Genomic DNA, 24,732 nt, shown 5'->3' with positions numbered 1-24,732 from the left:
GTTGGGCTCATGAGCTGGGTGCTGCGGCTCTGCATAACAGGGCACAGCACAAAAGTAGTAGCAGTGGTCAGGAAATTACAGCAAAACATCACGCATCACCACAATGCAGGGTAAATCTGTATTCATGGGCACTGCATGTGCTTCTGCTCTCCCAGCTGAGAAAGACCAAGTGGAGCTGATCCAAGGTCTGGGACAGCTTCTGTACCAAGGAGGAACTGAGTGGAATGGAACTCTGGAAAAGAGATTGTGTAGGACCAGGAATAATAACTCCATAAAGGCATGGAGAAGGCATGGAGGAAATAGTTACATTATTCACTGTCTCTTAGTACAAGAGGGAGAGGTCAGCAGGTGATCTTGCCATGCTCCAGCAAGGCCAGTGCTCATGAAAGGTTGAAATACTCTTTGGGAGAGGGAACAAGCTTTGCTGGGCATCTGCTAGGTAGGCATTGGCTACCTGGAGAGCCCAGGTAGTGGGTTTGTCTCCTATCCCAGCTGGATCTCTGGACCAGCTTAGCTCTGATGTGTTCAAAATGAGCCTGGGCCACTTCACAGCAGAGCTTCTCCTTTCTTTACAATAATAATTGTATTCTGAAGGACTGTGGGCTGCAGGAGGAGATTGAAGCAGGCCCAGTGACTACAGCAGTCACCTCCCTGCCTTCAAAGGAAAGGGAATAACAGATTTGCCCAGGTGTCGTGGCCCTTCTGCTCTCCCTAACACAGGCAGAGTGATAATGTCCCAGAAAACCAGAATCCACCCTCTTCTTTGAGGATATTTCACCCCTCACAGCCCATAGGCATCCAACAGCCTCCATACATACCTCACTGGCTGCATCCTAGCCAAACTGGGTGCCCTTTCCCTCCCGGCATCAGCCCTTACAGCACCCAGTACTCTCTAACTGCAACCCATTGAAGGCACCTGGCAAGTGCCCCATTTTTTCATCTCCTGTCTCTGAGGCAGGTGAGCCTTCAGGCTTTGGAGGTAACGAGCTCATGGTGATGAGCTGGAGCAAGATTTCTGGCTGGAGTGGCTAGCCCAAACACTCAATTAAAATGAATGATAATGCAGCTACTCAGTCCCAGTGCTGGGCAGCTCACAGCAGCACAAATGGTGATGTCTGCAACAAAATTTTTGCCAGTTTTCCCTGGACAGTGATGCCTCGGATGAAAGGAGTTTATGAAAGAAATTAAATGCAGTATGGGTAGGTACCCTGTGCCTGTCTGTTATAGACACACACCACAAATGTTAGCTTTTAGATTTCAATTCCACCTTCTGAATGAGCTATTATTTTGGCACAGTCAAATAGCCAGATGAGATTCTTGCTTTTGTATTTTGTTGAATGAAGAGGATCTGACATCTTGGATGACTCTGATCCAGCCCAGAGCTTTCCTCAGCACCTTATCAGCTACTGATAAGGCAGCCCTAACATGGAGCAGCAGGAGGTTTCAGGTAATGCTCAGGGAGTCCAAAACCTCACCAAAAAGAGGCCAACAGAGCCACTGGGGCTTTTTCAGAATGTCTGTGGTGCTGGAGGCATGGAGTGCATTGTTTGCAGTGTCTCCAGGAGCAGTGCTTATCTGCTTTTCAGGGCAACACATCTCTCCCAGATCAGGTGTTAAATTCAGTGGTAGAAATACGGCAGCCACCCGAGATGCTGCTTCTCAAAGAAGCAGGATGCTGCTGATGGGCACCATCTTGGGTCCAGGATGAGGCATTTCTGTGGTACACCTACCCCCTTGCAGGACAAGGGGAATTCCTGCCTGAGGAGGCAGGAATGAGAAGCTGTTTCCTCCACCAGGCATGTCACAGCTCCTGGCCTTGCTGAGCCTCACTGCTAATCTGCTGCTGAGGTTCAGCCCTGTGCTGAGCTCCTTCCTTCATCTCAGCTTCAATACCCTGTGAGCAGATGTTAGTAGCTGCTATGATCCATAGAGCAGTGATCTGTTTTCAGGAGAGCAGGAACAAACTGCAGCTCTAAGGAATCAGCTTTCCACACTGCTCAAGCTCTGGCTTTCTCAGCTTGTTTACCAGGAGCCAAATCCAACTTTGACATAGACCAGAGATCACAGCTGGCAGAATCAGACCTTGACAGCAGACCATGTCCATGCAGGATGTGCAGGAGGTTTCCTCCGAGCACAAGCACTCAGTCCCACACTTCAATGTCATTTTTAGGGCAAGTAGCTACTCACCAGCTCTTTTGCAGCTGAAATCCAGGAAAGGTCATAGCATGAGACAACCACCCTTCTGCTGTTCACAGAATCACAGAGTGGTAGTGGTTCAAAGGGACCTCCAGAGGTCATCTAGTCCAAACCCCCTGCCAGAGCAGGATCTCCTACAGCAGATGACACAGGAACAGGTCCAGGTGGGCTTTGAATGTCTCCTGGGAATGAGACTCCACAGCCTCCCTGGGCAACTTGTTCCAGTGCTCTGTAACCCTCAGGGTAAAGAAATATTTTCTCATATTCAGGTTAAATCTCATGTGTGCCAGTTTGTGACCATTACCCCTTGTTCTGTCACTGGACACCACTAAGAGTCCAACTCCATCTCCTGACACCTGCCCTTTAGACATTCATAAGCATTGATGAGATGACTTCTCAGCCTCCTTTTTTTTTGAGCTAAACAGACCCAGCTCGCTCAGCCTTTCCTCATAGGGCAGACGCTCCAGTCTCTTCATCATCTTCATGGCCATGTGTTGGACTCTCTCTAGTAGTTCCTTGTCCTTCTTCAACTGGGGAGCCCAGAACTGCACACAATATTCCAGATGTGGCCTCACCAGGACAGAGTAGAGGGGGAGGAGAAGCTCCCTCAACTTACTGGCCACACTCTTCTTCATGCACCCCAGGATGCCATTGGCCTTCTTGGCTGCCAGGGCACATTGCTGGCTCATGGTCAGCCTGTTGTCCACCAGGACTTCCAGGTCTCTTTCCCCAGAGCTGCTCTCCAGCAGGTCAGCTCCCAACTTATATTGGTACATGGGGTTGTTCTTCCCCAGATGGAAGACTTTATACTTGCCCTTGTTGAATTTCATCAAGTTTCTCCCTACCCAGCTCTCCAGCCTGTCCATGTTATGCTGGATGGTAACACAGCCTTCTGGTGTGTCAGCCACTCCTCCCAGGTTAGTGTCATCAGCAAACTTGGTAATGGTGCACTCTGTCACTTCATCTAGGTTATTAATGAGTATATTGAACAGGGCTGGACCCAGCACTGACCCATGGGAGGCACAAGCCACCAGCTGGACTCAGTCCCACTGACAACAACTCTCTGAGCTCTGTCTTTCAGCCAGTTCTCATTCCATCTCACTATCCAATTGTCCAATCCACACCTCTCAAGTGTGGTTTTGAGGATGCCATAGGAGACAATGTTGAAAGCCTTGCTGAGGTCAAGGTGGACCATGTCAGCTGCCCTCCCCCATCTATCCATCTAGGTATGCCATCATAAAAAGCTATCAGATTGGTCAAACATGACTTCCCCTTGATGAATCCATCTGTTGATAACATCCTCCAAACCAATCCCTGTACACAGGCTGCTGTGGGAGGCTGGTATATGGCTGCCAATGTTGACAGAAGCCACTAAGGTTGAGCAGGGCTACAGGATCCCACTGGGAAATGGTTTTCCCCAGGTGATCTGTGAGATAGCTGCTGTGGGGGTCTCTTTGAGGGGCAGCCATGAAAGACTGGAGGAAAAGCACCACTGACTGAGAAGAGGAGACAAAGGCACATGGGGAGGCTGCAGGAGAGTTATAGAAGCTTTTCAAAGCAGTTATCAAGGTAGCAGCAGGCCCTGTTTCCAGGTAGACAAGGCAGCAATCAGGAGGGAGACATTCCCAAAGCAGCACCACCTCAGGGAGCCCGCAGATGCATCTGTTATTCACCTCATTAACAGCAAGGTGTCACAAAAAGGGGAAAACCCCTTCCCTGAAATTCTGGGGGCCCAGATTTCTCCTGCAGTGCAGAGGAGTGCCTGTCCTTGATTGGAGGGACCTCTGCTTTGCTCCGTATTCTCAGTGCTGGAAGCAAGAGCAGGATCCAGCCCTGCAGCCCTTTTAATACCAAAAAGGAACATCTGTTTCTTTGACTTTTTTAAAAAGAACAAGCCTCAGACAAGCGCCTGAGTGGCTTCTTGAAGATTTGGATTTCTTTACCCTTTTTTACAAATGGTAATTTCAGGCTGATGAAAGGGGAGCAACGTGACACATTGGCTGCACAGGCTGTCTGCACAGAGGGAAGGCAGCTGATGCCCAGGAATGCAGCATGCTGCTCCAAGCCTTCCCCATCTACAGATACCACATAATTGTCCTGGGCCTCAGTGTCCTCCTGTGACAAAGGGTGCTCATTTTTTTTAAAAACAGCATCAGGCAAGGAGGGCACTTGGCAGCTACTTCTCCATGTCCCTGCAGCTCTCTGAGGACATTTCACAAAGCAAGGCTTCCTTCTTGGCACTTTCTCAGCTGCAGGAAAAACCTCTGGCCTCACCCCTTTGGCAGAGAGTTTTCTCCCTTATTCTGCCCATCAAGTCAGGCAGACAATTTTAGCAGAGACCCTGATCTTTGGGGGCCAGAGAGTAGCCCACCAACTCATTTCAGTCACCCCATCATGTAGGGATTGGTAACAGCCCTTCATGCCACAGGCTGCCATAGCCATGTCCCTGTCCTACTCCCAGGAGACACACACCTTCTGCTACCAAAACCCAAACATCAGAAATGCTGCAGCTTGTTTTCACGTCCTTGGGTTGGTTTGTTTTTCCATGGGCTATTTTTATTCTTGCCCTGATCCCAGTCATACTGGGGATTTAATGTTTCAGCCAAAGCAATAAGATATGAAGAGTGAAGAAAGTGAATTGGGATCCAGAGCATTTCAATAAATTAAAAGGGGAAAAAAAAATATTAAAGGACAAAAAAAAATAACTACAAAAAAATACATAGCTCGGCACAGAGGAAGGAAAGCAATCAGAGCAAAAGCTGTCAGCTTTGCCAGTTCCCGTTTGTTTGTAGATCAAATTCACTGCCTTTCTCATCCAAAAGTAACAACTCCTAAGTCTCCCTCATGCTCCCAGTAGAGGTGTTTTCCATACTGGAAACAAATATGAAGCTTTTTTACCCAAATTACCCTCTGTCAAGCTTCCTCTCATGTTTCTCATTTGCACCATGCCATGTCCCCAGGACAATTCCAGGGCCAAGGTGACCTCAGGCAACACTGGCACCAACCTTGGGCTCAAACTCACCCAGTCAGCAAGTTCCTCCAAGTCTCCTTGCCACCAGGGCCTTTTCCTATCCATCACCTCTGGCCTTGGGAAAAATCTAGCACAAGCCAAAGCTCATTTGACAACTGAGCCTTGGATCATGCCTTGCTCAGCACGGAAGGGTCTTGGTGCCGACTTCCAGCAAGGAATGTCTGTTCAAATGTTCTTTCCCTGTAGCACCCCAAAGCTCCAGGTCCCCAGGAAAACCTGCCTCTTCCCTGCTGGGTACTGGCTGCCAGACACAGGAAAGAACCAAAAAATCTTTGCAAGCAAAAGAATGGAGAAATTCCTGACCACTAGCACTAGCTGCAAGTGCCCCCATGGCAGGTTCACAATTAAGTATCTGACTAACTGTTATGGGAACCTTCCAGGTAGGAATTTCCTGTCCTATCTCGTGTGCCTGAATGCACTCATCTCCATCGTGGGTGGCAAGTCTCAAAGTGTCCCTGCTGCAGCAGAAGCTGCCCTGTGCAGAGACAAGATATTTGTAAGTAGTCAATAGGAATGGTCATACAGGATGGTCCTTTGTGTGTAGTCGAGATATTTAAGAGATGTTTTTCACATACTTGAGATGTCAATGGCACTGCCTTATGCATGTACTGGGGGCTCAGGGAGGATCATTGCCAGCCAGAGTGTAAGAACTGAGCAAGATAACATTTTGCAGAGTCTCTTCTGGCCCAGCTGAAGACAACAACATCAAGAACCTTTGTGGTGGAGACTCCATCACCACCACTGACCAGTTGTCCTGTCTAGTGGACTAATTTCCCCAAGCAAGGTTTATCGTATGCCAATATCCAAGTAAATTAATTTTGGGGTTTGTTTTTTAATTCCTAACACACTGAGTATGCAAAGCTTTAGAGACACGGCACCAGCAAGGCTTTTCTCCAGCACACTCCTGTGGTCCCACACAGCCCTTCTGGCTGGTTGATTTCTGCAGATGCTGAACTTGCAACCCAGAACCTTTTCCCTAATGCTCCTGACCCATTGCAGGCTCAGCCTTGCTAACCTATTGCCCAGCCAGATCCTCTGTGTGGCTCCAAATGTTTCTAAAGCAATGGGGTTTTGATCCAGTCTCTCCAGGCATGGTTTGCATCTGATCTGATTTCACCAGTGACCTGCAAGGGTATGGATCCCACCCCCCCATCTCCTCAGGTCTTTGCAGAGAGCCACTCAGCTCCAAAAAGGCTAATGCAGAGGGTCTAATGGGAAGAAAATTAAATCATGAAACACTAATAATTATCAGCATCCCAATTAGCAGGCAGCAGTGGCAGGCAGACACTGGGAGCAGGGGGAGGAAAGCTAACATCCCCAGGGCATCAGGGCACATCTTTACCCTGCTTGTATCTGTACCTATGTGCCCGCCACCGAGGGCAGCCTGGGGGTGCACAGTGGGACCCCTTCCCCTCTTTTTCCTGGCTCCAAGCTGGCATTTTGCCACTTCAGCTGCTGGACTGGAGCTGTGTAGACCTGTGCTGTCTTGTTTGCTTGAGAGCTGCACTCTCTGGATGGGTTGCTAACAGCCAAGGGATAAGGAGGAAGCGGAGGAGTCAGTTTAATATAATTTTCCTTGTTATTATCTCTCAGCTTCTCCCCAACAATTTGCTCAAACTTCTGTAAAACTCCTTGCCAAACAAACCCCTGCCCAAATAGGTCTCAGTGTCTGCAGGACTCTATTTATAACTGAGATCCCATTTAGCAGATAAGCCAAGGGAATTCAAGCAGGATTTAAGCTAAGCAGCTATCTGTGACCAGCGGCCGCAGTATGCATCACATTAGATTTACTGAGGACATGGAAGGTGGAGGGATGGGAGAGCAACCAGCCTCCAGAGCAGCCAGCCAAAAACCTGAGGGATGCAATTGCTACTGGCACAGACACAGCTCTGGGAAACTTTGGAAGCAGCCAAAGAACAGAGAATAAACCCATTTTCCTGGGATGTGCGGAGCCTCCTGCACATGCCAGGAACTTGTAGGTATCAGCATCACTTCTTTTTCATCCTCTGGCTTCAGACCACCTTCCCAGATGTATTGCTTGCAAGAGTTTTACTTGTCTTCCCAGCTAGATATTACAGTTTAAGACGCTACACTTAACGGGGTTGTGAAATCTGCCATAAAGTTTACTGCCCTACATCAATATAAAGCCCTGAAAAGCTAATACGTAGACACCTATTTTATAACAAGGACAAATAAAAACGTACCCCATTAGCACCCAGCATTAGGAGTTGCATTTCTGATGCTGCAATGAAATGGGTAGAGAATATTAGTATGTGTATGTTTAAAGCTACACACAGGAACATACACATATATATACCTTTATAAAAATGTTACACTGTAGGATTTGCTCAGATATTCTGCAATGTTTGGAGGGCTTCATTTCCACACCACAGAAGAGATTGACTGCAGGTCCAGAGGCACTTCTCTGCTATTACACCATGTCAATTTTTCATCATCTCAGAGGCCCTTGTCACAGAAAAATGAATAAATTTAAATTGATCCAAGGTCAGACTTGGTCACACCTGGATGAAAATGCAGCAAGGACTAAAATGCAAAGAGAAATCAGTTACTTCCCATTCAAAGAAATGGCACGGGGGTCAGGTATTCAGGATGCTGAATTCAGGAACTCCTTTGGTCTCTTTAGGTAAGTAGGTGGCTCCTAGAAATAAAAATCTCAGTGGTATCTGGGCATTTCCACACTGAGGGGACAGTGGGATGGTGTTCCGTGCCCCCCAGCTGTGTGCATACCAACTGTTGTGGAGTGCAGCAGGGAGACTGAGCATCCCTGGGACAAAACGGGGCTGCTGCCTGTAAACCCGGCAGCACTGAGCTGAATCCAGCCCTTGCAGTCCTACATCTTTGTCAGCCCCCAGCCAGGCTCGGGCCACCTGCTGGATCCAGCCCAGCACAACCAGCTTGCATGCCCTCAGCTCCCCTCTGATCCTCCTCTGGCCACCTTGGCTACTTGAAACTTAGTATTTTGGCAGCCACATTCCTGATTTCTCCACTTGCTGCCCCAGCTTTTCCCTCTGGCTTCTGTACTGTTCAGCTCAGCCACAGCTTTTGTGGGGAGAAATAAAGAATATTCACAGGGTCTGTCCCAGTCTCTTCTGCCCCAACAGTCACCTGGAAGGTGCTGGGTGACAGACACGGGCCTGTTTGTCTTCCTCAGAGAGTGGACAAGGGCATCCCACCTTCCTAGTCTGCCCCTGCTCCTCTCTGCCCATATATGCATCCAGCATCCTGTCTCAGCTGAGCTTTTTAGTCTCTCAAGCACCAGGTACATCCCAAAGCCATTCTTGCAGCTGGCAAAGAAAGTATCATCTGCATCCTCCTCTCCACTCCTTCTTGCCTCTTCCTCAGCCTCTCACCGTCTCCACCCATGTCCCCAGGTGTCAGGTCTGCCATGGGGATGCAGCAAGCCCAGATCCCTTAGCTGCACCCATGACCTGGAGAGTTACATCAGTGTCCTGGAGATCAATGTTTCAGTTGAAGTTCAGGTCCCTGTTGCCCAAGGATGGCAACCCCAGGCAGGGACAAGCCAGAACCCCCAGACAGCAAGCCCCTTGCCACTGCCTTCCTCCCTGGCATCCCCTATGCCCCATGTCCAGCCTCCTCCTGACTTGTATCTCCCTGCCCTCTCTCTCCAGACACCATAACCTAAGCCTTGTTCCTTCAAAACAGGCATTATTATAGATACTATATATTTTTGTCCTATTATAAAGTGCTGAAAGCTGTAAAATAAAAGATATTAAAGAGAGTGGAAAGACTGTATCAACCAGACTTGCAGGAGTGATAAGAAGTTTAGCCTGTTTTCCTTCCATATGATAGTCTGAGCATGGCATGGCCTGGAGAGCATGAAAAGGGAAATGAGCACCAAACAATTCCCTGCCTGCCTGTGTCCAGCCCAGCAAACATGAAAAGAAAGGTCCTATGAGAGGCCAAGGCCCCACCGAAAGACAGAGTGATGGATAATTTCAGTCTTCAGCTGAATGAAACATTAAAAGCCTCCGATAAGAAAAGGCAGAGAGGAATTAGTTATACATCACCACCACCTGCTGGGTGCTGCAGGAAGGATCCCCTGCCACTGCCACCCTGCCAGGCGAGGTCACCCTAAAAAGTGTCTGAGGCCCCCCCAAATGCAGCTGCTTACCTCACCAGAGGGTACCATAAGGCAAGGAGAGTGATCCCCCACTGACAGCCTACGAGAACTGGGATTGTAATGCATGTGTGAAGCAAATCTTTCCTGTTACTGCATCAATCCCAGGCAAAATAAAAGACAGCTGCTGGAGGATGGGATTAATAGAGTTAAAGAACGGTAAAATAATTAGGGTCCTGCTCATGGGGCATATGGAGAATGGGGCTTGTCAGAGCAGCTTGCTCTAATTTTTGGTGGAGATTACACTTTTGGTGGATAGAGATAATAGTGTTGCTCTAATGTGCTTAGGCTCTTGTAAGCCATTTGATCTGCCCCTGCCTGACACTCTGATTAATAAACCAGAGGGACAGGGAATCAACATGGCACGCAAGGTGTGCAGAAAAGCAGCAAATTAGGACACCCAAACGGGATTAAAGAAGGGGAGGCCCCCACAACAGAGCATTTCCTGGGGCTTCCCCAAGTCCCATCCATCACTCGTGCACATGGGATGCAGGTAAGAAGATCCTGCCCTCCTGTGGGTGAGGATGGCACGGGCTGCACCAGCAGGGCAGGCAGCCTGGCCAGGGGCAGCAGCTCTGCAGAGCATCTGGATGCTGCCTCAGGGGATGTTCAGCTCAGCCTTTGGGCTGTTAGAGCTGAGCAGTTTGTTGCAACCCTGGATGTGAGGCAGGATCATGTCACAGCAGAGGCAGAGTGATTCTCCCCAGCCCCAGTGAGAGTGCAGTGCCAGAAGCAGGGTTTGGGGGATGTGCCAGTGTGAGACACCCCCAGGAAGAGCACAGAGGATCACACCCAGCAGCCCTCCATCCCTGCTGCCCCTTCACAAACCCAAATCCTCCCACCTTGGAGTGTCTCAAGCAGTAATTAGAAGCTGCTGCTAATGAAGATTTACATTAAGGCCTCACCATTGGGCTGTCCACCTTCCTCAAAGAGTTGCACTGAGTGGGATAAAGGCATGGGAGATGATGCTTAAAGGGCAATAATGTGGAACTTGGGAGTGTTGTGCTGGAGGCTGGGCCTGCCTCTTCTCACCTCACTTCCCCTGCTGCCCACCAGGCTCAGCCCATCAGCATTCCCAGAGTCCCCACACCTAAGCTGTCTCCATCACCTTGGTCCTTATCTTCCAGATCCTGGCATAAAATATGTCATGCTGCCTTAAGCATCCTCCCCACACCACTGGAGATATTCCAAAATCTGGCTCACTCCCTCCAGAATTCTCATGGCCCCTCCACTCCTGCCCTTTTCCTTGGGAACGGCCAGGCACTTTGGACAGAAATGCATTTTCAGCTGCAATATGCTACTTCATCAAAACATTTCCTCAGAAAAGGTCACTTCAGAGGAATTTGTCTTTCCAAAACCTTCTGGGGAAGAAAAAAAAAATTTAAAAAATTTAAAAAATCATGCTATGGTTTAACTATCCTGTTTCACAGCTTTAAATGAAAAATAAATCTTTCCCCCTAAACCCCCCAGATGCCAAACGACTTTTCATTTGGAAGTGGAAGATCATTATCATCTTCAAAAAAAAAAAAAATCAAATAGAAAGCGATGAAATAGAAATAAAATCTCTGGAAAACATTAAAGTTAAATACTCAGCTGAGCCCAGCACAGCAAGCAGGAGTTGGGCTGCACTCTTCAAGGTACCCCAGGACAGCTTTCATCCCAGCTCAGGCAGGACAGGACTCCCTTGTCTTGACAAGCATCCCAGGGCTATGGAGCTGTTTCCCATGCCCCATCCCAGCACAAACTTTGTGGGGCATGGGGACATGGCCAGACATATTTCAGCCCATGTTCTTGCTGGGATCAGGGACCTCACGACTTGTGACATGTCAGAGCAGCAAAGCTTCATGGACTGAAGGTAAAGATGGGGCCAAGGGACCCCCAGGAGAATGGGAATCTCTGGGGGTACAGAGCAGCATGGATGTTGGTCTTTCTGCTCCAGCCTCCCCACACATGGTTGCAGCCCCCCGACATCATCCCCAGCCCCCAGCTGTTACAGTTTAGGCTGCGTGGGGAGCGAGAATGCCAGCAATCAGGCATCCAGAAGGGAATCCAGGCCCTGTTCAATATTGAAAGAAGAAGGGCTTTGAAAGGAGTACATTCATTTTCCTGTTTCGTCCTTTGCCAAGAAAACTGGGGGGATGGAGGAAAAGGCGAAGGGGTGGGGGTAACAGTGGAAAAAATGTCTTGGCTGGGCCCTCTCTGCCTTTTATCTCATGGGCAGCCTGCCGAGACAGGGTCTTCCCCCTGCTGAGCCCGCTGGCAGACCAAATGAAAGGAGAGAAGAGTTATAACACCCCCCACCACCACAGCCCCCTCCCTGCAAGGAAAAGGAAAGGAGGAAAGAGCAAATGGCCCAGAGATGCCAAACAATTCCCACCCCAGCTGGAGTGGGACAACCGGTCATCTACCCAGCATTCACGAGGGGCCAGGAAATCCTGCCCCCCAGCTGGCAAAGGGAACCTCAGAGAGATGCAGATGTGGTCTGCAGGGGGGCCGTGTCCCCATGGAGGGGACAGCCCTGCTCCATGGCCGTGAACTGAGGGGAAAGGTCACCTATGGCCCCAGAGAGGATCTCCCCAGAGTCCCACTGTGCCCGTTCCTCCACCGAGGCAGACCCTTCTGAGCCAGCTTTGAACAAATAGCTTAATTGAATGCCTTTATTCCAAGGACTCCCTCTGCGTGTTTGTGTATTTGTGGATTAGCAGTTAATACAGTAAGAGGCTTTATTGTAACTAAATTGATTTCTTAGCCTTTTTTTTTTTTTTTTTTCCCCCTCCCTTCCTTCTGTGTGTTTTTTCTCCCTCTTCTCACTCCAGCAGACTGTCCTCCCCAGCACAGGATTTCACATGGGGATCCTCACCTTCAGCCCCTGCCGGTGCCAGTAAGGGTGTGATGGGGAAACAGTCACAGCAAGAACGTCTCCAGGGAGATCTGAGGGACTAATGATGCCAAAGGCACCTTATTTTTTCATTGAAGACAGGTGAGTCAGTGAGCTTTGGCTGTGATTATTGTGTGGAGGGAAAGAGATCCCTGATGTGTGTGGGACACTCCCCTTGGCAGGCACAGTGGGCACAGGTGAGGTGGGGAGCTCCAGTCATTGCCAGTCCAAGGACACCCCATTCCCCAAGGCAACAGGGCCACAGGTCCTCATAGGGAAACCCCAGCACCAACCCTACCTGTAGACCTCTGAGGTTTGCTTGGCAGGGTCTGTGCAATCCCACCATCCTTTTATTTCCAGTGCAAACCTTCCCTACATCATAATTAAACTGTTACCAGCTCATAGCACATCAGCACCGGCTGCTTAACTTGAAGGCTATGACTGCAACAGAGCTGAGAGGAATCAATACCAAGGAAGATCAGACTTTGCTAGCCCATTGCTCAGTATCTCCAGAATACTCTGAAGGCTCATGATGCTCACAGCATTAATTATATATATATTAAAAAATATATTTTGGCTGGTAAATATAGCAGTGAACCAAGCTGGGACCTGCACATTACTCTGGGCTTCCCAGGATATGCACAGATTTGTGCTGCACTTTCCTTCCTTTTCCTTCTTTCCTTCTTTATTGCATGCCTGCTTGCCTGCTCCCTCCTGCCCTCCCTCTTTCTCTCTTTCCTCTTTTCCCTGCCTCCCTCCCTCCCTGTCTCCCTCTCACACCATGCCCATGCCACAGGTGGGCAGAGCTGCTCTCTCCCCTTTCTATCCCTGGGCAGCATGAGCCGAAGCTGTAATTAAACTTGGCTGGGAGGAACGTGAATCAAAAGGCTGTTAGAAAAGAAAAGAAACAAGGGTACCTGTGGGATTATGTGAGCCAGAGAAATGCAAAGCCGGCTTCCAGCCGCCCATAAAATAGATGCCACCTCCACTCCCATTGGCAGGGTTTGGCTGAGCACAAAAAGGCTGGGAAGAGGATTTTTATGGGAGTTATTTATAGCCTGAATGAATAGTGGTGTGTCTGTCAGTGGGTTTCTGCCTCTCGGCGTGTGCTGAGGTTGGGCTGAGCAAGGGGTGTCAGCCTCACCAGGTGCCACTGTCCTGGGCTTGGGATGGCACCAGCAAACCCTGGCCTGCAGGGAAAGGGCTGGCATCAAAAGAGGAGAAATCAGGAGATACAGGTTGGGGAGGAGCGGTGAAAGAGGCTGTTTGCCTTCCAGCACCTTTGCCTTGCTCAGTGCCACCAGGCACCTGCTTGGGGGAAGCAACAGGCTGTCCAGCTCAAGAACCAACACAGTAGGACTGTCCAAGAGATATCTACTGTCCCCCACCCCTCTCCCTAGCATCTTCATTTCTGGCCTGGCAGCTTTTCCTCTCTCTCCCGGTTTGACAGAGGTGTCTGAGGAGCCTTTCCCCCATTGCACCAGGAGCTGGGGCAAAGATTCATCTCTTTGTGAGCAAAATAGGTTTAAAATCATCACCAAACCCCAAACAGAGCTCTAAAGTTGGCACTTCAAGAAGCACATTCATTAAATAAAGGGAGGGAGAAAAAGAAAAGAGAGAAAGGAGGGGGAAGAAAAAAAAAATTACCTTGCTGAATTAATCAGGCTTCACTGTAATGTTCAGCCTTGGATTTTATTTCCTGTAATAAGCCCATTAATACGGGTGTCTATAGCAGGGGGCTTTTAGCAGCAGGCACCATTAGTGTAACGAGGAAGGGCTAATAGAGTTTTATTGGAATTTTTACTCCAACATCACAGCCTTTTAAAACAGCTGTCTCACTAGGCATTATTATTCTGATTAACATTTAGACAGCACAAATCATAGTGATGCCCTTGGTGTCCCACAGGTTTTATCATAATCATTCCAAGTCCTCAGAGCACCAGGTAGTCCTTGGGGGGAGAAATTTTAGACACTGGCTGAGGCTGGGGGTCATTTCTTTTCTCCTGTGCCAATGTATCAGCTACTTCTAAGGGGGCTGCTGTGGAGCAGGGTCCTGCTCCTGCTACCCAAGAGCTGTGGAAGCAGCTGGAACCAGCCAGATGGTTTTGAGCATCTCTGCTCCACAGGAGAATTTGGAAGCCAGGTGGAAAGGGTTACAAAGCAGGCTGGCATCTTGCATACCTATCCTCACTTTGCTCTCAGTCTTGTTCTCACCCATGTGAGAATTCAATTTTTAATTTTAAAAATTAGATTAAATTTAATTCAAATTAAATAGAATACATTTATTGTATGAATTAAATATTGTACCGGCAGCTTTGTTGCACAAACCCAGTGGTTGGCTGAGCAGTATTGCTTTGGGGCAGCAGCCAGCCCCAGGGCTGGAAAAAGTTTTTCCTTGTAACCACAAGATCCGTGCTGGGTGGGATGGAGCCAGGTCCAAGCCAGAGGCACCATGAAGGTGTCAAACCAGGGGTGTCACACCAGTCCTTGCGTACCCCAGAAGCACCTGCAGAGCTGGCACGGGGGCTCCTACTGCAGGGCCAGCAGATGTGGATGGGGTTTGGCCACTGTGTTATTGAGCCTATCTGAGCCACGGGGAAACTGAGGCACAAGTAAAGGCAACAATTTGGCCAGAGATGCAACACAGCCAGCCCAGGAGTCCTGCCTCCCAGCCCAAGCACTAACAGGGAGGGGGAAGACAGGTTACCATGAGTTAAGGACAGCTCCAAGCAAAACAAGGGAGGGATGAAACAACAAAAACAAAAACAGGAAATAAAAACAAACAAACAAACAAAACACAACAAATGAAAACAGAGGCTGCAAATGCACTTTTTGCTTTTGTCCATCACATTTTGTTTCACAGAGGTAATTTATGAGGATGTTTCATTGCAAATGAGTGTGGCAGTGTGTGTGGGGAGCAGCAGCTGGTTCATCCCAGTTCTGTCTGTACCCTCCAGGGCTTAAACCACCCTGGGTGCACTGAAGCAGGTGGTTTGGCTTGGGCAAGGGAAACTGACAGCATTGGGCAGGCTGGAGACCTATTAGTTATTTTCTCATTAGCATCTAATTAGAATCTCCTCACCTCTGCCCTCCCAAGGGCTCTGCCTCTGCCAGGAGTCACCTTGGGTCCAGGCAAACCCCAGGGAGTGACTTTCCACCTTAGATCCAACCTGGTGTTGCAGTGTCTCCCCACCCCAGGGCTTTGTTACTGACTCCTCAGCGTTGCTGCACATAATCAGCAATAATTTATGGTTTCCTTCTCTGGAACATGAGGACAATGGGAGATCCCTCCTTCCCAGTGGCCACAGGGCTGGCACAGATGTTTGTGAGTTCTCACAGCTGGCTCCAGCAGCAGGAGGGTGCCAGGCACGGCCCAATCTCAGCCATGTCAGGAGCCAGCTGGATTTCACATTGATCCTGGGCACTGCATGGGCTCCTGCCTTCTCCCAGCATCTTCCCCACAGGTGGATAACCCCATTTTGCAGTCAAACGTGTCAGCTGCCCCTAGCTCAGATCAGCCCCCTGCCCTCTCATCCATGCCTGCTCACTTCCCTCCACAGCTGCCTGTGTTTGGGGTGAATTCAGCTGGAGTCAGACAGCCCAGGGGTTCCTTTTTGCTATAAACAGGTTTCCAGGCCTAGGATGGGGTCCCAGGATGAGATAGAGGCTCAAACCCACATGCAATGGCAGGTCCCCATTGCTAAAACCCAAAACCCAAGGTACCTCCCCAACCCCAGGTATGCAGAAAATATCAGGGGAGCTTGGGGAATTCACTGCTTAATGATCACATGGATGCTGCAATATGACAGTATTTAATTACCTGCATGTCTCACATTATTAACAAATTAAATACCACCCCTGGGGCTGCTGTTCTAAAGCCCATGCAGAGTCCGTGGCTCTCAGTTGCTGGCAGGCAGCATCCAGACATCCCGTTTTGTCCACCCAGGACCAGCAGCCTTCCCATGACACATAGTCCCTGAGGGCTCTGAAAATGCCTAGCAGGGAGGTCTCAGTCATCATCAGCAGAGGAAAAAAACACCAGCTGGCCAAGGCATGGGCAAGCCGCCTCCAAAATTGTTTCCTGCTGGTGTCAGCCCTTTGGAAAGTCCCTGCCAAGGCAGCTGCTGAGCCCAAGGGAGATGCTCCAGGCAGCCCAGGACAAGCTGGGTGCTGTTTTCTGCCCCAGAGGTTGCTCCCATGCTCCTGTGTGTCTTTCTAAGCCAGATCTATAACAGGTTTGGGTTTGGGTTTTGTTTTTTTTTTCCTTCTGGCATAGCAGATCTTCCCACAGCACAGAGCTGCTTGCTGCAGGGCACCAGGGTGTTTAGAATCTGCTTAAAATGTTCAATTGTTTTCATGTCAAGTGTCTGATCATGTCTTTTAGATAGAAATGGGAGGGATGTAATGTCTCTCTCCCTGTTTCCCTCTCTTTTTCCCCTCCTTCCTTTCCCCCCTCTCTTTCTTCTTCTATTTCTGCCTTTCTTTAATACTTACTTCTTCTCTCCCTTCCTTCTCTTCTTCTTTCCTAAAAATTTACTAATTTCTTCCTTATTACCCTCCTAAAAGCTCTCTTCAGTCACAGGCAGCAGCAGGCAAGGAGAAACTCAATGATAAGGGCAAAACCACCAGTAAAACTGGAATTAAATGATAGCCATAAACCCAGTACCAGGAGGGACAGTAAAACTGCAGTTTGGCAGGAGCCAGCAGACCTGCAATAATACCTTTCTTTTCTGATGATAACACTCTGGTCACAGATTAACTTCCTTTACTCAATATTTATTGTCTAACCTTCTCTGGAAGGTAGGGAGGCAAGGAAGAGGGGTAGGCAGGATTGGGGACTGGGGATCTGCAGCAGGTCTGCAGCCTGTGGCAGCTGCCTAGGACACAGGTACCTAGTCAAAGGTGACAAACCTGCCTCCAGTAGTTACCCTCCATTCCAAAGGGTCTCTATGCACCAGGGCAACATCCTGGAGTAGCATCCCAGGACTTAACCGTGACCACAGAAGGAGTCATTGTCAGAGCTGGGGATGCTCTGGGTCCCCTAAAAACACTCAGGACAGGTATGACAACAGGGACAGGCACTGCTACAACCTGGGCAAGCACATTGGTTTGTCTTAGTCAAGCCAAGGCTGCAGCAGCTCTGGGGAAACTACGTCCTGCTGTAGATTGACTCATTTGTTTCAGTCACATCAGAAAACGGGATGAGATTAAATTCCCAGTCATGCTCGCGCCAAGTGTCTCTACATCTCTGTATCCCCTGCTGGGTTTATCCCCCGCTCCTTGCAGAGCACGGGACATGCCAGCCCCGCGCAGAAGCCCTGTGGTCCTTTGCTAATCCCCCACAGCTCTCCCAACATGCCACAGGGGGGAGCAAATGCCTCCATGCGTGTTTTTAATGCTTTAAATCTACACCTGAGTTTCGTCTCAGCTCTCCTCACTGCCCAGCTCGTCTTTCAGGGCAGGGATTGCGGAGGATACGTTTGCCCTGATGCTAGGGGCACGGGGGCTCAGGACAAGGGCAACCCCATCACAGGAATGATTTTCCCAGGATTACTTCCAATAGCTCCCCCGCAGAAGTGAAATTTCATCAAGGCACACCCCTACAGGCAATCCCAATAGGCCTCAGTTTCCCTTTGATGTTCCCAGGTCAGGAGCAACAGCCAGGTGCCCTGCAGCCCCTCCACTCCACTATCCTGCACCTCTCTAGACATTTCTAATATCCTCGCCAGAAATCTTTTATTGATTACAACTGGACTGTAACTACCCAAATCTAAAAGGCTTCAGGGCTTTGCAGCAGGCAGTGATGGTTCCTATGAGCTGCAACACCTTTGCATCTCCAACAGCTCTGTTCTCACCAGTCCAACACCTCCCTGTGCCACAGGAAAAGCTTGTTGCTCCTTTCCAGCCTTTCCAGCCCTTGCCTGAGCTAGAAATATCAGGGCAAGATGAGGTGGATCTGCTGTGAGGAAGAGGTGGGGGCTCAGTGTTGCCAGGGTCCAGCTCTCACACCTTGCCATACTGCCCTGTCTTCCTCCACCTGCTGCTTTTTTCCACCCTGAATACTTCAGATGTTCTATTTTTTTTTTTTTTTGAAAGGGGGGAGCTAATTTTTACTAAAAAAAAAAAAAAAAAAAAGGGGGGGGTAATTATTTCCCAGGTTGTCTCTGAGCTATTTTAGCTGTAGCTGAACCCCAGCAGCTGCTGCCTGGCAGGAAGGGCAGCCCAGCACTGGTACTGGCGCTCCTCAGCATGCACCACCCCCCCAAGCCTCTGTCCTAAATCACAACACAACAAACAGGTTGTTCATTAGGCGCTGCTTAATTAAGCAATATGGATCCTGCCTCGATATTTACAGTCCCCCTCGCTCTGATTTACTGGAGAGAGAGTGTCTCGTTTTCAAAGACGGCGACTGTAAAGTTTAATATCGCTTGACTTACTGCGAGTTGCATTTACAGCCCCGGGCCGAGGCGCTGCAGCCCAGGCTGGGAGCTGGTGGGCTCCTAAATCAGAGCTAACTGCGCGTGCAGGGAGATGACTGGCTTCGTTACAATCGGTTCCGTGGCTAATTACCCCAATCTGGATTCATACATTTAAAGCCAATTTGTTGCCGCTTTGCCAGGGCCCCTGGGGAAGCGCGGGGAAGTTCGGTGGCCGGTGCAAAGGCGTTTGTTGTGATGAGAAGGGGTGAGGGGCTGCAAGGGGGGGTGGTCGCAAAGCCCAGATGGACATTGCTTGTCCCACTGGTGGGTACTGCTTGTCACCACGTTGGGTATTCATTGAAACAAGTAACATTTCTGGGGGGAGGAGGGGGGGGGGGAAATGGATAAAAGAGAACAAGGAGACACGCAGAATAAAAGCAGAGCTTACGTAACACCGAAACAGCAAGAACTAGAGGAAAACACGTCCCAAGCAGTCAACAGCCCGTCCTCGAGACACGAGCCTGCAAAACAGATGAAAGGGATGGAAGGGAACACTCCCCACAACTTATCTTGGCTACAGCCCTGAGCACCAGGTAGAAAACACTGACTGATTGGACTCACCACATTAACATCCCATCAGCATATTAATGAACTGTTAGCACACTAAAATACCCACCCACAGGCTGGAGGGACCCCTGCTGACAAAAGCCCCCCACTCTTTGAGCCGGTGTAGTGAAAGTTTTCAGCAAAGAACTAGTTAACCTGTCACATATAGAAGTGACAGAATGTAATTTTACATGTTTCTGTGTATAAAAGCAGACCCTGTGTCTCAGGAAGCTGAGCTTGCTTTGTGGAATACCCCCCTGTTCCCTTTTCTGCACAGAGCTGCATGTCAGAGCAAGTGTCTCGATTGTGTGTGGATCAGCTGCTTGCACACTGGGTGACAGACCCTTCTTCTGGGACACCACCAGGAGGGAAGAAATCTGTTTGCAAGAGGGCAGACTCTGAGCTCGCACCGCCCATGCCACAGAGGGCAAGATGCTGTGTACAGCAGTGGCTCCAAGCTCAAGAGTCACCCCAAAACATACCACCCCCTCCCCAAAACCCTTGAGCACCTGGACAGCCCTGAGGCCAAAGGGTGGGGTGGCTTGTGGGCTCTGGGATGGAGTGGTAGGGGAGAAGGATGGGGTCAGCACGCAGGAAAAAGAGCCTTGCACTGGCTGAGTCCCCTTTCCTGCCCCAGCCCCATGGGTAGGGATGTGGGAGCAATGCCAAGATGGCACAGGTGGGGTACTGCCCCCTTGTAGGCAGGAGAATGAGCATTTCTCTCCTTGCTAAGTATTTCTAGCTCCCAGGAGGCCACACACGGACTTGACAAGGATAGGGGCCTCATTAAGGAGTTATGAGAATGGCTCTTCAGTGACAAATAAAAACTATTTGTGCGAAGAAGCGATAGCAGATGGTGCTGGGCATCCCTCCCCACATCAGCTGTGGTGCATCACTGTCCAGGACCTATGCCTGCAGAGCACCAGGGGTTCCATGGGGAAGGGGCTACAAGGGGGGGAACAGAGCTGGTTGCAGCATCCCTCAGCTCAGCCCAGGGATGGGACTATTGGTGCCACACGCCCTGGGTGGGCACAGGGAAGGAGAAAAGAAGCAACAGCACCATGAGCAGGGCTGGGTGCCCTTACAGCCTCCAGGCTAGCACTGAACCAGCCCCTTGCTGCATCCCGGCAGCTCCACACAGCAGTCCCAGTACTTGCAGAAGGCAGGACCAGGGCTGCCCCAGGCAGAGAGGAGTAAGAGAAGCAGCTCCAGAGTCAAGCACCCCGGCCAGCAGCCTCCATGCAGCATGTTTGCCAGCATCTCCCAGTCCTCTCCCAGGATCCGACTACTCCTGGGGCCACATCAGCTCCTCTCTGCTTCCCACTCCTCCTGGAGCCTGCAGCAGTCACAGATTGGCTCAGAGCTCCCCCCAGGGAGGAAGAGGAAGCAACGCAGAGACCGAGACAACAGCGAGCAACATGGAGCAACCGGCACAGCCCTTGCAGCCCCCAGGATTGCTCACCCCATCGAGTTGGGGGTGCCCATTAGGGACCCCAAACTTCCCACTCAGGGCCATGAGGGCACAGGCAAAGGCACTTTGCTTCCAGGTTTTATTGGCTGAGGGGTGGGGGACAGGCAGCACTCCCAGTCCCACCAGTAAGACTGGACTGGTAAGGAGGGTAAGCCCTTTAGTGGTGGTAGGAGTACACTGCAGAGGTGGAAGACAGACTGAGATGGGGAAGGAGACAAGGAACAGCACTGCCTGTGCAAGGATGCCACAGGCTTAGGACCAGGGTACCGGAACAGGCAAAACCAGTCCCCAAGCCAGACCAAGCTGTGACAAGGCTCAGGAGAAGCTGGGAGGTCACAGGGCTCACAAGTGACATGAGCTCCCATGCCTCCGCTCTCACCAACCCAGCTGACTCTTCTCCTTAGCCTCAGCCAGCAGAGCCAAGGGCAGGCTCCACTGCTCCCCATCACGATGTCTCCTTGGTCCTCTGCTTGTAGTGCACCTCAGGGAGATTCCTCAAGCGCTCGGCTGCCTGTGGGACACAGCACAAGAGAGTCAGCAGCCAGTCCCAGGGACAGGTCCAGCACAGGCCCCTCTATCTCCCCACCATCCTCCCTAGTTGTGCTCACCTGCTCTGGGGTGAGGTCCCGCTGCACCTGCGCCAGCATCTCGTACCCCACCATGAACTTGCGGACGGTGGCAGAGCGGAGCAGTGGGGGGTAGTAGTGGGCATGGAGCTGCCAGTGCCCACAGTCCTCCTCCAGGTACGGGCCTGTGGGGGCTCCTGCGGGGATGCAGGTGCTGTGTGAGCCCCGAGGAGGGGATGGGGATGCAGATGAGAGGATGGCTGGGGGTCCCCCAGCCATGTCACTCACCGTGCCAGCCCATGGAGTAGGGGAAGGAGACTTCAAAGAGGTTGTCGTACTTGATGAGCAGCCTCTGCATGATGGAAGCCAGACCTGCAGGAGAGAATCATAGAATCATAGAATCCTAGGAGTTGGAAGGGACCTCGAAAGATCATCTAGTCCAACCCCCCTGCCAGAGCAGGGTCATCTAGAGTACATCACACAGGAACGTGTCCAGGTGGGTTTTGAATGTCTCCCGTGAAGAAGACTCCACAGCCTCTCTGGGCAGCCTGTTCCAGTGCTCTGTCACTCTCCCAGTAAAAAAATCTTTTCTGATATTCACCTTAAACCTCCTATGCTCCAATTTGTATCCATTACTCCTTGTCCTAGAGTGCCAGAGAGTCACAACCTGAACCGGCCAGACCCCTCCAAGGGCAGGTAGCACACTGTGCCCTGAGGGTATCACTCTCAGCACCCCTCCCAGGGTGGACATCAGCAACACACAGGCACGATATACTGGCCCTTCCCTCACCTCCCAACAGAGGCAGACAGCCCAGCCCAAGGAGAAGCCCCCATTCCTCATCAGCTAGCATGCCAAAAGCCTGGGGCACCACGTGCTTCATCACCCAAAAAGAACACTAGTTCCCTCACCAGTGCTGCCTACACCTGGACACCCAGCTCTTGTCCTGGCCAAAGGAAGGTGCCAGTCCCACCTCCACAGGCGGAGTCTGGCAGCCCAGTACCCCAAGGGGACAGAGACCCTGCAGACTCACTGTCCCTCTCGCCCTCGCGGAGGTCCTGGAGGCGGCAGACATGACGGCGGGGCAGCAGCAGGGTTTGGTAGGGCCAAGTGGCCCAGTATGGCACCACAACCAGCCAGTCCATGTTCTCCACCACCAACCGCTCCTGCAGGACACAGCACTTAACGGGAACAGGCGCAGCCTTGATACCACAGGGATGGGCACTACCATGGGCTCTGCTCCAGGGAGCTGGGGGGGTCCTCCCCAGGACATATCCAGCTCCCAGGGAGAGGATACAGACAACAGCCACATCCTCACCTTTCGGCGAGCCTCCTGCTCAGCATACTCCAGCAGCATGGGCATACCATGCTGGCTTAGGTGCTGCCGCTGGGTCCGGTCCTCCAGGCGCGCCTCGTTGGGAAGGAAGCTACTGGCCCACACCTAGGAGGGACATCGAGGCACGGGGCTGGGTTACCTGTACCCCACATGTGCAGGGGTATCCCTGCCACGCTGCCCATCAGCGGGTCCGCGCTGCCACCAGGTGGAGAGTCTGACAAGCGGCAGCCACAAGGGACAGTCCCCTGGAAGGGGAGGTGACAGCACAGCCGTGAGGGCATCCTCTTTGCAGAAAGCTCTGGGATGGGGAAGGGGAATTTCCGTTCACATCTTCCACTTGGGTTTATTGTTGTAGGATCACCCACAGGCACCCGCGGTCAAGTCAGGCCACGGGTAGGACAGCCTCACCTGGCAGTGGGGGTGTGGGTTGGAGCAGCCCATCATCGCTCCCTTGTTCTCGAAGATCTGTGGAGGAAGAGGTGCAGCCAGCAGGTCCCAGCCCCACTGTCCCTGCTGAGGGCTTCCGTGGTGTCCCTGGCACACCAGGAGAACATCCTGCCTCACAGCAGAGCCTCACTGCTGCTTGGAAAGGCTCAAGGGGGCACAAGGTGGGGAGATGAGACCCACATGTGAACTGGGACTGTTGCAACCCCAGGTACTGCCCCGCCTCCACCGGACATCCCCAGAGCAGGGAAAGAAGGGAGCCCACACCAGCCCCGGACCTGCACCCAGGGATAGGAGGAACCCAGCTCAGCTGCCAGCTCTGCCCATGTGTCGATGACAGCCCGGATCTCCGTCAGGGACATGAGGGGGAGCGTCAGGTCCGACCAGGGGTGGAAGCACATCACCTTGCTGCAGAGGAGACACGTGTGGCTGGGGCTGCAGGGCAGCCCTGGGGACACTCACGACCCTGCCACGGCACAGTGGAACAGGGATGAGACCCCCAAAATGCCTCTGAAACACACTGGGCATGTACACAACAGGCAGCGCAAGGAGGGGAGTGGGCTCGGCTTGGCTTCACCCCCAGGGTCCTGACTGACATCACAGCCCAGACCTGTTGGAGCCATAGGGGTACTCACCACACCCCCCGGGCTGCTGCCGCTTGAAACAAGGGGTGATCGCTCTCACCTGGGGAAGGACCAAGAGTGAGGAGGCAGAGGGTGCTGGGGCAGCACCCATGCCTCTCCAAGTCACCCTGCAGCCCGCCCAGGACCTGAGCCTGGCGGTCCCCACCAGCCTGCTCTCCCCTGAGAAATTACCAGGCTCAGGAGCATCAGGCTGCAGAGCCGGGAAGTCATTTGGGAAGACAAAGGTGCCCTCGTACCAGGAGTTCACCTGCCGGGGTAAGAGATGGGATTAGGCTCTTACGGGGTGCTGGGGGCAGCCCGGACACCCGGGTCCTCGCTGGTACCTCGCCGTTGGCCCGGGTGGCCCCAGGGCAGAGAGGGTTGTTGGGGTCCCAGCGGGGCACATCCTCGGGGGGCGGCTTCTCCAGCTGCCCCTGCCAGGGGCGCTTCACCCGGTGGGCCGACACCAGCACCCAGTCATCCCGCAGCGGGTTGTAACGAGCGTGCTGGTGCTCTGCGGGAAGCAAGCGCCGGGGCCTCAGGGAGCCACGGAGACGCAGACCCGCCGCGGGCTGGGTCCCCCCTACCCACCCACCCACCCTCCCACCGTGCCCCCTCCGCGGGCAACCCTGCGCAAGAGGGTCTGCACCCCACTTGATGCCGCCCTCAGCTTCACCCCTTCCTCCCGGTCTCAGCCCGAGGGATCGAGGGTGGGGGTTCCCCGCTGCCACCACCCCCCCCCCCCACCCCGGGTTGGGGAGTGTGGGGGGGAAGGTTTCCGCAGCCCCCGCTTTCTGGGACCGGTCTTGGACTCTGCTGGAGATCCAAAGGGAAGGGAGGCAGCCCCGGCCGTACCGCTGGGGTGGAACCGGCCTCCCCCCTTCTCTTCCTTCCCCGCCGGCGCTGCCTCCATGCCCCGCTGCTCCCGGAAGCAGCGACGGCGGCACCGCCCCGCGGGACCGGCCCCTTCCAGCCCTCTCCTCCTCCTCCTCCTCCTCCTCCGCC

General features: G+C 51.9%; 1 protein-coding gene across 1 annotated transcript; it reads right to left on the bottom strand.

Moving 5' to 3' along the window:
- Positions 1–20,825: 20,825 nt before the first annotated feature.
- Positions 20,826–24,664, bottom strand: GALT (galactose-1-phosphate uridylyltransferase). Its single transcript, XM_051643209.1, has 11 exons — positions 24,583–24,664; positions 24,072–24,241; positions 23,920–23,995; positions 23,740–23,788; positions 23,383–23,512; positions 23,069–23,125; positions 22,643–22,765; positions 22,358–22,490; positions 21,615–21,698; positions 21,369–21,523; positions 20,826–21,271 (listed from the first exon to the last, which is right to left on the bottom strand). Exons 1-11 carry the CDS (start codon positions 24,638–24,640, stop codon positions 21,206–21,208), a joined length of 1,101 nt encoding a protein of 366 aa, XP_051499169.1. The 5' UTR covers positions 24,641–24,664; the 3' UTR covers positions 20,826–21,205.
- Positions 24,665–24,732: the final 68 nt, after the last annotated feature.

Source organism: Apus apus, chromosome Z (genome assembly GCF_020740795.1).
Source record: "Apus apus isolate bApuApu2 chromosome Z, bApuApu2.pri.cur, whole genome shotgun sequence".
NCBI classification, from domain to species: Eukaryota; Metazoa; Chordata; class Aves; order Apodiformes; family Apodidae; genus Apus; species Apus apus.
Note: the sequence above shows the minus strand (reverse complement) of the source record. Positions and strands in the feature narration are given on the sequence as shown.

Bases quoted from the DNA above. Each gene is read 5' to 3' on its own strand.
- GALT (XM_051643209.1), bottom strand. From the start codon at position 24,640: ATGGAGGCAGCGCCGGCGGGGAAGGAAGAGAAGGGGGGAGGCCGGTTC. The intron at 24,242-24,582 runs GTACGGCCGGGG...TGCTTCCCGCAG, and splicing joins AGGCCGGTTCCACCCCAGCG to AGCACCAGCACGCTCGTTAC. The intron at 22,766-23,068 runs GTGAGGCTGTCC...TGTCCCTCCTAG, and splicing joins ACCCACACCCCCACTGCCAG to GTGTGGGCCAGTAGCTTCCT.